The sequence below is a fragment of the Silene latifolia genome, chromosome 2, assembly GCF_048544455.1.
Source record: "Silene latifolia isolate original U9 population chromosome 2, ASM4854445v1, whole genome shotgun sequence".
NCBI lineage: Eukaryota > Viridiplantae > Streptophyta > Magnoliopsida > Caryophyllales > Caryophyllaceae > Silene > Silene latifolia.
In genome coordinates, this window is record NC_133527.1 from 185,774,402 (window position 1) to 185,787,960 (window position 13,559).

A 13,559-nucleotide genomic window follows, 5' to 3' on the forward strand; every position below is an offset into this window, starting at 1 on the left:
AATAGTTAGAATAGTTGTTTTTAACTAGGGTAGATCTCGCGCAGGTAAATATAGACCTTTTTAATTTTTAGTGTATTAACTATAGATTTTAGATTTATATCTCGCGAATTTTTATAAAAAAACAACTAATATTAAAATTAATTAAAAGAATTGAATAATTCCATAAATTGTGTTTTTTATGAAAATATTTTAACTACATCAAATTTTTAAAAAAAAAACTTTTTTTGAAAAATCAGTTAGTTTAAGTAGTGGGTCCAACATATGATGGTATAATTAGAAAAGTCAAAGATTGCAAGAAGTATCACGGTAGAATATTTGCAAAATCAATTAGTTTAAGTAGTGGGCCCAACTTAGAACGTGATATGTGGTTTTTTCAGTCCAGAAGGCAGGCCCAATCATAGTGGAAAGCACTTGGGCGGGAAACTACTAAGAGAATTTTATTCTCTTAGTAGTAGGGGGATGTCTCATATAAAAAGACGGTTTAACCATAGAATTTGTTAAGAGTAAAATACAAATTCTCGTGTAAGACAACTTTAAATAGGTTAATTATAAAGTAGGTTCTTTTAATAACACTACTAATATGATTATATGAAAATAAAAATAAACAAACTATAGAAATGTCTATAAGGGCGACTCCAGTCAAATGCTATTAAACAAACCTGTAGTTGGGACTAACTGAAATTGGAGACTTAATTGTACTATTATATTTTCTTATGTAAAGTATGCAATGCAAGTATAATCAACGATGTGAAATTAGATTTTCATTCATTCGATAAAGTGATAATTAAACATTGCTTCCGTGAAGCCAATAAGATTGCTGACTTTATGCCTTCTATTGGACATGAATGTCCAAGTTTTTCGAGGTGGTTTGAAAGCCGGTAGCTTCAACTTAGCTCGCCCATTCGAAAGGATGAGATATGTTGGTTTTATCCAAGAGGATAATCTAGTTTTCTTACCTTATCAAAAAAAAAAAAAAAAACTTTCGTTACATCTGGCCAAAAAAAAAAAAAAAAAAAGTTTTCAAATCATGTTAAGCAACTCTTTTAAGAGGCTGTTTGGTTGGAAGGTTTGGAATGGAATGATTCTAGTCATTCTAGCGTTTAATTTGGCCATTTTGAAATGAAGTTAGAATCCTAATAGATTGTACTCCCTCCAATTCTATGTATTCTTCCCCTTGTTTAAGGGCACGAGAATTAAGGAGAGTAATAAAATAAGAGTAAAAAGTTGGGTGGGGTTTGTTGATTGGAGAGAAGGATGAATAATTATGAGTTAAATAAGGAATAGTGGGGCCAAAACTTTAAGAAAAATAATAAAATATGAGTAAAAGTGTTGGATGGGGTTTGGTGATAGGAGAGAGAAATGAATAAAATAAGAATAAAAATTTCCAAAATAAGAAAGGGGAAGAAAACCTGAATAATCCGTTTTAGGAAATAAGGAAGAATATATAGAATAGGAGGGAGTATTTCAAATTTGGGATTAGCTGATTTATGTACCAAAAAAAAATTTGGGATTAGCTGCCAGTCCTGCCACCATCCAACCAACACCATATATCCCATTTTATGCTCTCATTCCCTATCCCGCTATCTTCTCTGTATAACACATCATCAATTCGGTATCAGCAACCACCAGTCCACCACCTTTGTAATATTTGAAGGATTATGTCATCTACTCAGCTCGGCGGACTCACCAAAAAAAAATGTCCTTATTACTTCCATAAACCAAAACCTGTCATAGACAAAGCCTATAGTCCTGAAGAAATAAGAAACCTCAAGTATAACTGACCATTAGAGTAACAAACCAAGTACAACAAATCTAATTCTCTAAATCTATAACACTGAAGTTGACCAATTAGTACAAAAGACAGTCAGTTTCACGCCATGTGCAAATTCTAACTGTGCATGGTATAACATAAAGTTACAGGATGCATGAAATGGTCCTACATGACACTAAACTAACCTAATTAAGGTCCTTCAATGGCCGCCCAAGTCTTAATCAACACGAAAGGAGGGTCGATTACAAACTCTGCTGATGAGACATAGAAGCCATTGGCACTGTAGATGGAGGAGTGTAAAACCCGCCTTCTGATACCTGATAAGGTTGGAATTGATTACCCGGGGGTCCATATGGGGCCCCGACAGGCATGTACCCTGGCGCACAAAGGGGTTGTGGTGGCTGTGGGGACACGCCATAGGTATATGCCACGTTCGACATTGATCCAACGGTCTGAATGTACTGAGGTGGCATAGGGTACGGTGGCATGATTGTCGGTAATGGGGGTAGAGGGGGAGGAGAAGAGGACGGTGGCGGCGGCTGCTCGCTAGGTGTCATCTGTTGACTGGTTGCGGTGTTATTATTGCCATTTTGCAGGAAAGGTGACGATGGTGGTGGCGGTTGCTGATTTTGAGGTGGTGGAGGGGGTGGTACAGCTGCAGGGGACGCAAAGGAAGACGGCTCGTTTTCAAGCTTGGCTCTTTTTTCCAATCGGTGATCAGTCGGAGATTCTTGGGTCCCAGTTGAATTATTATTATTATTGTTATTACCAAATGCAGCACCGGAAACCAAGGAAGTAAGGGCAAGGCTAAGCATCTCGGCTGAAGAAGTTGATGCAGTGAGCTTAGCTGCCACAGCAGCAGCAGCAGATTTTCGGGACTCATCCTCGTCAGAAGCAGGTTTGTTATCGGATAAAGATGCTTGCCTTGTGTAAATGACAGGTGGCGCTTGACTTTCTCCAAGTGTATAGCCAGGTGGCACTGAGGAACCTTGCTCATCTAGTGCCATATTGTCGGAGTTACTGAACTGCAAACAAATTGTTGTAACTTGGTCCGATTGCAACTGAGCGACCTGGATGCAGAAAAGTACAGGATGCTTGAGTTACATTTGGCAACTATGGCAAGGAGAATAAATGTGAAAATTAATTTGGAATGTATTTATAGTATCAAAATAGTTGGTTTTATAAATTAAATTTTATCTCCACATAAATCAGGAAACATTGACGGTAGCAGTAGACACCAAAACCAGTAATGTTCTTGTTTGCTAATTTGTTTAAGATAACAAGCCAACAAAACCCAACATGGTGTTCGCTAACATAAGCCGTTATACAGAGAAATAAAAGAGACTAGAACATGGCAGATTATGGAAGATAGAATATAATGCAATTCCAGTATGTCAAGGCTATAACAATAGTTTTGCACAGATTAACAAATATCACTAGTATTAATTATTCGGCCGGATTTAAATGCTTTCTGTAAATATAATGTTTTCTTTCCGTAAATACTTTCACACTCTCCAAAAGCACAATTCACAAAGGCTCGAAAAGAACAAAAAAAATTCAAAATTTATAAAACAGCTAAGAAGACAGGCTTACTTGAAGTTGACTTCGTAACTGATCCAGCTTAGATTCCTACAATAAAATATGAAAAATAAAAACAAATCAATGGCATGAATGAAAACCGAAAGGAGATCCAAATTTGCTTTGAATTCCTCTATAGACACTCAGGAAAAAACAATCTAAAAAATAAATAAAAAATGTCGGTGGTAGAATACTCCCTCCGTCCCAGTAATTTGTTGTCCCTTTGGTTTTGGCACAAAGACTAAGGAAAGAGGAGGAGGCCAATTAGTAAATGACAAGTGGACCAAATTGAGTGTGAATGATCAAATTGCTTATCAAGTTCATTCTTAAAATAGAAAGGACAACAATTGACTGAGACACCATAAAATAGAAAAGGACAACAAATGACCGGGACAGAGGGAGTATTTATTTACCTCTTCTTGAAGAGCATCTCGCAAATGAGACACAAGATTTGCCCTTGATGATTCAAGTGTTGTCAGCTGCTCGATGCACTCCCTTAGTGATACATGCTGTCCTTGAATTTCCTCAGTAGATCCAGATCCACCCAATTTCCCTGTTAAGATGAATCCAAGAGTTGAAAAACATACTTAGCTTCGGTCAACACCATAAAGTGAAAAGTATATACAATATACGTGTCCAATATCTTGAGGATTACTTTTTTTTAACGTAATTCTATGCACTAGTTTTCGCATTTATTATGGAGGAATGAGAATGAATCCAATCAAAGCCAGCCATGGCACAACACATTACATTTTCTTGTTTTTTTCCTTCTTCTCAATGCTCTCTCCAGAAAAAGTACCGTCATCACTCCTCACGGGCCATCACCGAACTCCGTCTCACTTGCTCAATACAAAGAAAGGTCTAGTGATCTACATCATTAACGAACTTGATCCATCCATCTCTCTTTAACCCACAATCTCTCTCTGCTACCCCCACTCTCTTCAATCATCTCATATTCTCACTGAAGGGAGATATCCCGGGACTCCCGACGTCTCTATAAAGACTTGCTTTGAGATAACAAATAGGGGATGGCTAGAAAGTCTAGAAGATAACAGTGCTGAAAAAGACGCTAATTTCCATTAAAAACTAACTACAAATATATGCAGAAGGGTTTCACCCTCACACCAAAAAATCCTCCAGTTCCGAAAGAATATGCTACTAGGCAGTGGCCTCTTGTTTGTAGCAGAATATACATGAGAAGACCCTAGAATTACACAAGCGCCCAAATACCAACGTCCAAAATCCATAACTTCAGCTGTCTCACCCTCGACAATTATCTAAAGATTCTAAACACTCTTCAATGCAAGATGATTTTCTGTGCTACTGTCTTTGTCATACCATATCACTCTTCTGAGGTAGAGTTAATTTTCAAGATAGCTTGCCAGCTGCACCAATTTTTTGCATTGAAAAAAAAAACTAAGCATTCAATCTGCTATTCTGCTCCTTCTGGCGTTTTTTATTGCCCCAGCTGTCGATAGGGGATGGGATACTCCTGGTCAACACCCCCAAAAAAAAATCTAAAACCTCAGTCCTCACGCATTCACCTATGAGTGCGCCTGCCTAGCTACAATATGGGTCACCCTAACGGCGTAACACTAAAAAGTTTTGGCTAACCATGGGAAAAAACCTAATACTCCTATCAGAGCTACAGCCATAAACTATTTATAGCCATAAACCCCACACTTAATTCCAACATCTTATGAGTCATGACACACCAATTCTGTCAATGTAAAAAAATTCACCCCATAAAAAATGCAGTTGTCAAGGAACCAGACTAGCCAACCCTCAAAATATTTGGCTTCTCAGTTACTCAAATTCCCCGTACAAGTGCAACTAAGTCAATGCATGCCAATTTCAAGTTTTTGGACAAAAGAGCAGTTTTGCTCATATTATCCTTCGCTAATAAGCACGTTATCAAACATATCAAATAATCCACAGGGGCATTCTAAATCATAGAATCTAAAAGTATACCTGGAATAACTCCGCTGCCAAAATCCTTGACTACTTTCTCCAAAATGCTAATAGTACTTGCACATCTAGTCATCAAAGCATCTTCATCCAATTCACCACCATATAGCATTTCAAAATCTGAAGCTATCTTATCTAACACATTTCCAACACGTTGTCTCTGTGAAGGATTTAAAATCAACAAATTGAATAAGACAGTGAAAAATCTAATTGATCGGAAATATCAAAGCAATAAAAATAAATAAACTCACAAGTTTGGGATTGGGCTGTCTCCCACTTCTGTTACTGTTTTCTGGTGGTGTGCTCACAAACTCCTCCTTGAGAATGTGTCCACGAGAGCCAAAAACCTTTCTATCATCCCATATACTAATCTGTTTGGACAGCACAAAACAAAGAACAACTGAAGCTCATTAGCTCCACGGAGAGTACATGCCTTTAAATGAAAACAAATAATTGATATGATATTAGTAACTGACTGGTGCATTTCATTGATTGACATCTAAGTATCTAACACTAATAGCGAGATACAACACGACTATGCAACATCTATGTTAATTTGAACATCACTCAAAGTGTTCCAGTATCAGTGATGGCACGGGGCATTAGGATGTACATATAAGTCAGTCACGGGGTATAGAACTCGTTGCTAGATCTTAGCATTAGAGAATTCTGGTACTGACGAACTACTATTGAGAGTTTGAGACAGAATTAGCCATGTACTGAAGCCTTAAGCATGAAATAAAGCACATACAAGTGATTATCTAATGATGAAAAGAATAGTAAAGCTATCATATTGTTCATGTCTATCTCAAAAAGGCTTACCAGTCTACGAGCAGCGTTTCTCTCAGCATCATCCCCATTCCGTATAACATCACGAAGAGCTTCAGGAAGAACCCTCCAAAATTCAGCAACAAACTCTACACCCTTCCTTCGACTATTTTGAAGAATATCATTTGCAAGATACAAAAAAGGCAACTTTTGGTCACGTGCAGAGCAGTGAAATTGCTTATCCCATGTCTCAACCACAAGTTTGGATTTATTCATGTGGAAAATGCACCAATGCGATAAAGCTGTATCAGGTCAAGGATAACAAATTTGAAGCATGCGAAAAAACTTGCAAGGCAAGAAAAGGAACTACACAAAAGTGTTAGATACTGTTAGATAAAGCAAACAATTTAACATTTCCTGAAAGCATATGGGACATTTTAATTCTTACCAGTCATATTATTTCACGCTCTACTAAAAGGAACTACACAAAAGTTTTTCTCTTCTAGTCTATGGGAAAGCAATAAATGAGGACATTCTATAAACTCCAGATGACGTAGGAAAATCATGATCATCTCTTAGAACCCTTTTTGTTTATTGTAAAGCTTCTTATTGTTACATATGTTAACAATGAAGGGATAAAAAGGAAGTGAAAATTTTGCATGCACTGAAAAGTAAAGGATACTCTCTATGCTCTGTTGAGAACTGTTGAGCTTAGCTAACTTCTCCACGAGAATTTGAGGGTTAAAAGTACTACCCATGATTTCCCTTTGTTGAGAACGTCCAACGCAACTAGAACAAAAGGCTGGTAGGTGGATCCTTTATAAGACCACCTGCACAAGATTGGAAGAAAAAAAAAAAAAAAAAAGATCAAACATTTGTCTTTCAACAATCAAAACATCCCACCCAGGTAAAAAAAAAAAAAAACTACTAAATATAAGAACTACATACAACCAGAGTAACAACAGACTGAAACTGTTAACATTCAGCCTGCGGATAAGCATCATGAAAAACACTAAATGCAAAACATCCTTCCACTCTAACATCAGACAGAGCAATCAATCTTATCTGAAGAAGAGAGGGTCGAAGACGGGGTTGAAGAAGCCTAACAAAGCTTCCAGTTTCTATTTCACGTCCTATTTTTTAGCGGGGCACCTACCGAGATAGAGACATTCCTCTTGCTTGAACCACCATTGCCAAACGGAAAGAGGCGTTCACCAAGATAGAGAAATAAAGAAAAGGACTATATGAAATCTAAGCACTTCAGTAATTATATACCCTTTTGATTAAAGCCAGTAAATATCGTCATTGATATAATACAAATACAAAATAACCAAATATTTGAAGATGCCTTGGTATTTGTTCATCCATAACTGTCATCTATTTCTCCGTCTAAGTGATATATTATGAAGTCATTTCAATTTCATTACTTTGAGGATGAATTTTCTACACCAAATAATGCTGTCTGCCACCCCAACATGCACTCATGTATGACACACAAAAGTCACAGGGAAATACATTATCTGTTAAATAAACGTCATGAGAATTCCATTCAAAAGCATCCAGGCTTTAGCACATAGAGAAACTAGAAAAACAACCCTTTCCAAAAATAAAATCTAGATAATGTCAATTCCTTAACTAAGTGCATCAAAAGATAGCTAACACCGTGCACCTCCGCAAGAACTTCACCTTTTTTGAAATTAACCACTAAAAGTCTAGGGGTAGCACGCGAGAAAAACTAACGTCCATCAATCTAATATATACATACAAAGAAAGGAGACTTCATTAAAACTATTTAGATAAATTTCTTTAAACAAAACTGTTTCTGAAAGAACAAATTTGTAATAACTACCTTTTATATATACGGTTTTACAAATAATTACCTTGTACAATTTTTTACAAAATAACTACTCCCTATTATGACACTTTGCTTACAAATTGGTACCTATAATACAATTCCGGTAACATTTTTAAGTTATTTATGCTTAGTTTGCATTTTGAATTCATTTCATTAGCTATTTAAAAGGTATAGAACATTGATACAAAATTACAAATAACAAAACCAACCAAAAACAGTCGAAAAATACTAAAAAAAAAAAGTGACCAGATCTAGGTACCAATTTGTAACAAAGTGTTTTAATAGGCAGTTATTATGAAAACAGCATATAAGGTAGTTATTTGTAAAACATGTATATAAAAGGGAGTAGTTATTACCAAATTTCTTTGAAATAACTATGTAAAACCGGTGAATGTTAGGCTATCTAGAAAGTGTCTACGAGCTATGAGAATTTTTAGTAGTGCTTGTACAGTTCACTTTATCACATTTTAATGAAAAGTTCCGTAATCTTAAAATTTATACGGAATGTATGAAGCAGATATCATGATAAACTTAGCGTTCAAAACACGAGCTTTTCCTCACTCGAGACTCTTTGAGTCTTTGGTTCATTTAAAAGATCTCATACAGGCAGCAGTTTGGGGCAGAGATCCTTGTTATCAAGTCATCATTAATAAAAGTCACGACACAAGACATCAGCTTCTGCTCCAACAAAAACTAACTTCCCAGCTTCCTTTCATATACATATAGTGGCATTACACTCAAACACTATCTTACGGTGAAATTTAACATGGTTACTTACAGGGTTACCTAATTCGCTCACCTAGGGTGCGAATTGCGAATTAATACGCGCTTTCGAATTAATTCGCACTACGCTTTCGAATTAATTCGCACTAATTCGCGAATTATATATTAAAATCAGCGTATTCTAAAAGTTCAATTCGTGAATTAAAAACTAAAAATTCAATATGAATTCGTAAAAAGTAGCGAATCGAAGTCGATAAACTTACATTTTTGGTTCATATAATTCAAATATTACACATAATATACTCTATTGTTTATAAAGTGAATACCAAAAGGATAATTAATGGAGTACAATTTAGAAGAAGAAAGAACAGCAAACATGGAGATGGGACCCTGCATCAACAAATACCAAGAAGCCACATAACGAAACCATCTAAGAGAAGTCTAGAGCACGAAGCACACAAAATCAAAAAATCAAGAGTGAAGAAAAATTAATTGTTCCAACTTCCACTTTAGTTATAAGATTGTATCTAACTACCAGCCTTAAACATTGCAGCACCATCCGACTGGTTAATACTTTTTTCTATGCGTAGCAAGTTCCAGTTTAGGATAAAAAAGCAAAAGCCAATCCTTCTAAACTCAATGTAAAACCAGTGTATCGACACTGCATATTGTTCCACCTCCACGTAGGGATGGCAGTGGGTCGGGGACCCGACCCAGACCCTTTGGGTCGGGCCCTAATGGGTCGGGTCGGGTCTTAGTTTTTGGGGGCCGACTGGGTATGGGTTTTAGGTGAATGTTTTGGGTCCGGATATGGGTCTGATTTATGGGACCCGGACCTGACCCGTAGACTCTATTTAAAAAAAAAACTTTTAACCTAATAAAAACCGCGGTTCCTTACTTCCTCTCATTCCCAATTATTTCCTCTTGACTGTTCTAAACTATAACCCTAAACTCACCTGCCAATCTCCCATCAACCTCCATTAATTCAACTCCAAAACCACATCTAAAATGTTTCGACTCTATCAGCAAGTTTGTCATACAGATATTCATGATCTCCTCTCACATTTTCTATTGTGTTTCTGTGTTGTTCCTTCATCTTCCTCAATTTTCAGATCCTTAAATTCCTCTTTTCGTATGGCTATGTCTCTCTTTCCTTATTGGCCCCTTTGCTCCTATTTCTATTATTGCTGGAGATATATGAGTTGGGCAAGGAACAATAATTCATATGTTGATGATGATGAATGAAATAAAAAGTTGATTAATAAGAGAGACCTATGTAAAAGATCTGATCTTTACAAGATTAATTGTGTATTTTTTGACTTTGATCTTTGAAATCTCACGAAATCTCACTTTGTGTTTGATTTCTAAAGCCAGTATGGAACTTTGAAGCCCCTGCTAGCATATTGCATATTGTACTGGGTACACCTCTCAAATTAAAAAAAAAAAAAAAAAAATTATCTATTCTAGACCCGATCTAGACCCGGACCTGTTGGGTATGGGTATGGGTCTGATAATTTTAGACCCTGTCGGCTCCGGGTCCGGGTCCGGATCCTACTGGACCCGGCCCATTGCCATCCCTACCTCCACGTCATTGCTACAGGAGTAACACGATAACAAATACAACAATAACATTACCGCAGTGCCTCAAGGAGAGTCGGATGTAGGGATGACTATGGAAGTAAAAAAAGCAAGAATTAAGAGACAGAAAAAGTAACAGCCTCTAAATTGCATCTGAGAGTGAAGTCTAAATGCTTTGAGCACATGAACCAAAGGATTGTTGCGTCATTCACGAAGAAGCCCATATCAATGATAACCCAACTTCATTACCGCAAATGAATTCACTAATATGGAACATATCCCAAGTTATTAAAAGCGCTTAACCAGTATCGTCTCTAAAATTCTCCCATCATTGGAGCAGAAATCTAAATAACAAAACCTAGAGCAAGACATACCAAGTATATGCAAGACAACAGCCTACTATTTTAGATGCCTAATTTTTCCAGAAAGAGGATTATACAACACGTTGTACGGTATATAAAACCAGCCTGAACTGAAGATCTTCACATAAAAGCTCAAAACCTTCTTCTAAAAGCTAAATAACTATCTCTCGGCTCTCGCACAAAACCTGAATGTATTCATGTCTTCATGAACTAATACATGTTCAAGGATTTTGTTCGAAAGCTCAAAAATAAGGTCTAAACCATAAAAATTGTCCAAAAACTCAACATTACAAATTCAATAACTACAGCTATATAAAAGCTCAATAAACTAGGCCACTTGTATATACAACCGGTTGCATAATCTCAGTATGGGTACGAGTTTTTCCTGGACCTCTCCCTGGCATTATCATGCCATTGCCCAACCCTGTAAATGCCTCAAGCGTACGCAACGTAAACAAAGTAACACGAGATTAGGGGTTCCTTCCATGAGTTCCTTAGGACTTCAGCCATCATAAAACCAGCAAACCGAAACCCGCAATTACGACAAACTACTACATGAACTACAATCATATGTCAACCAAATCCCTTGCACCAAAAAGTTAAAACACCCATACAATTTCAGAAACCAAACAAAACCCATCAAAGAAACCACGAAAGTTCACAACTTTCACAACAATTCATACAATCAAAACCCTAAAAATTCACAACACACATAATTAAACAAACCAATTAAGATAAACATCTCAATACCCTACTATAATCATAGCCAAAGATGCAATTATAAAGATAAAAATACATGATAAAAGCAAAAATAAACGAACCCAGTACAAAAAGGTATAAACTTTTTACCTGGTAGATGAAAACCAGCAAACCCAGAAATTTAAATAGTTGAAACCGGGTAATTTATTAGAGAATTAGATATATTTACTGTAATTGAAGGTAAATAACATCAAAGTTTTAATTTTTGTGATGAAATCGAATATAGAAAGTGAAGGTTTAATTTATGCAGAGGAATTATATAAGAGAAACAAGACTACAAGATGGGGTAAAAAGACGGAAGATTGAAGGAGGAGGTAAAGAATTGAGCACCTGAATATTTTTGAGTTTTTAGGGATGATAGGAATAGGATAATTATATTGCCAAAAGTCCAAAACTACCCCTTATTTTAGTTTTGTACAAGTATGTTAATTTGGAGTACTTGTGTCTTCGAGTTGTAGAAACTTTGTTATGACTTGTGAGACTTAGTTGGTACATGAGAAGTGGATTTGGATTAAGGTCCAAACCTAGCCATAGTTGGGTTAAGGTTCGCAAGTTTGGCCCCTAACCTTAAATTAACGTATGAGCGGATTTGGATGCTTGATTTCAGTTCGATTTGAGGGATCAAATTGTTTTCTTCTTTTAGATTCTAGGCGGACAGGATGAGAAAGAGTGACCATGAACTAGCACAAAAAAGGCATGGATCAGCGCAAAGTGGACTGGCAGTTAGGCGTATTAATTGTAGGTGGCTTGATGGCTAGGTTGAACCCATTAGAATGATCACCTCTAAATACATGTAAACTTAAGTCAAAGAGGTAGCTTTATTATGGGATTGAGGTGAAAGTCAAACATTGTCATAGCATGTCATCGAATCACTGTATCGTCTCTTTGTTTGTTTGTGTTTAACGGCCATTCGAAAAGGGGAAACTAGCAAACACCAAAAACTTGTACATCTATTTTACATTGAACATCATCTGTTTTAATAGGTAGAATTGGCTAAATAAGTTTTAAATATATGCCAAACAAGTCCAACTATTTCCATATTAATTATTGCAGCAAATTTAGTGACGAATAAGGTAAAAGATAATATAATCAAATAGTGTTGATTCGGCTGTCAACAAAAAATAGTGTTTACTCTTTACAAAACAATTTACCAACACGACAACACATCATCATGACTCATGGGTGTTATGTGATCTTTGTCCCAGTCAGATAATTAGTTTCTTTAATGCTTAATAACCATAACAAATAACTTTGGTATGAAAAATTGTTTAACCTTTTTCACTGTTATGATAAGGTGGATTTGAAAGCGGCGAAATGAGCGTATTTTCCGCAACTCCCATGGACATTTTATACCGTACTTCACTTTCTCCTCTACAGGCATGAGGATGTTAAAGAGTCAGGCTAAAAGACAAGTTTGTTTTTTGGAAATCAAATTAACAGACTTCGTGAAATTTTTGTTTAGTGAATTTCTCCACCAATGAATTGGTTTCGTTAGAGATTATGCTTGAAAATTCATAAGAACCTTTTTTCATATAAATTGGGAATTAGTACTTGCACTCAAGCTCAATTGATGGCCCTTTGAAGAAGTTTGATTACTGCACAATACCTCAATTTGACCAAGCTTATGATTCAAATTGACTTCTAGGTGTCAATTGGTAATTCATTTCTTACAATCGGTTTAATAAACCCGGTATATCATCACATGGTTTTTTTATTACGATAAAAGACTAGCTATTTTTAATTGTGTTGAGATAGCCTATGTATATCAAGAAGCTAATTTCGCGGCAGGTTGGCCGACTAATATAGGAATTGACCAAAGTATACATTTGCCCATACTAGACCATCCACCCCTTAGGCTTCAAACCTCCGCGTCTCAATATGTGCTTGGTGTGATGGTTCCTCAAATGGTTCTTGCTCTTCCATTTTATTTAGACCTTCTTTTAATTCTCCTTTGTTTTGTTTTCATTCTATTTTCTATAATGGACTAAACAATATTTTTCACATAATAAAAAACATGAAGCCAACCTGTGGAAGTGATATATCACAAAAAAAAAAAAAAAACATGTAAGAATCTGCAATGCGTAAGAATGAAGCTAAAAATGCTTAAGAAATAATATGTCATATGATTTTAGAATTCTTGTGAATTAGAAAATGTTGTTTGGTTGCAAAACTACAATTTAAGTAGGCACTCTCACTT

At 36.1% G+C, this 13,559-nt stretch overlaps 1 protein-coding gene across 1 annotated transcript; it reads right to left on the minus strand.

Moving 5' to 3' along the window:
• Window positions 1–1,750: 1,750 nt before the first annotated feature.
• LOC141643754 (uncharacterized) lies at window positions 1,751–11,818 on the minus strand. The gene is made up of 8 exons (XM_074453048.1): window positions 11,453–11,818; window positions 6,768–6,915; window positions 6,140–6,387; window positions 5,569–5,688; window positions 5,321–5,477; window positions 3,763–3,902; window positions 3,365–3,400; window positions 1,751–2,841 (listed from the first exon to the last, which is right to left on the minus strand). Exons 2-8 carry the CDS (start codon window positions 6,841–6,843, stop codon window positions 2,014–2,016), a joined length of 1,605 nt encoding a protein of 534 aa, XP_074309149.1. The 5' UTR covers window positions 6,844–6,915; window positions 11,453–11,818; the 3' UTR covers window positions 1,751–2,013.
• Window positions 11,819–13,559: the final 1,741 nt, after the last annotated feature.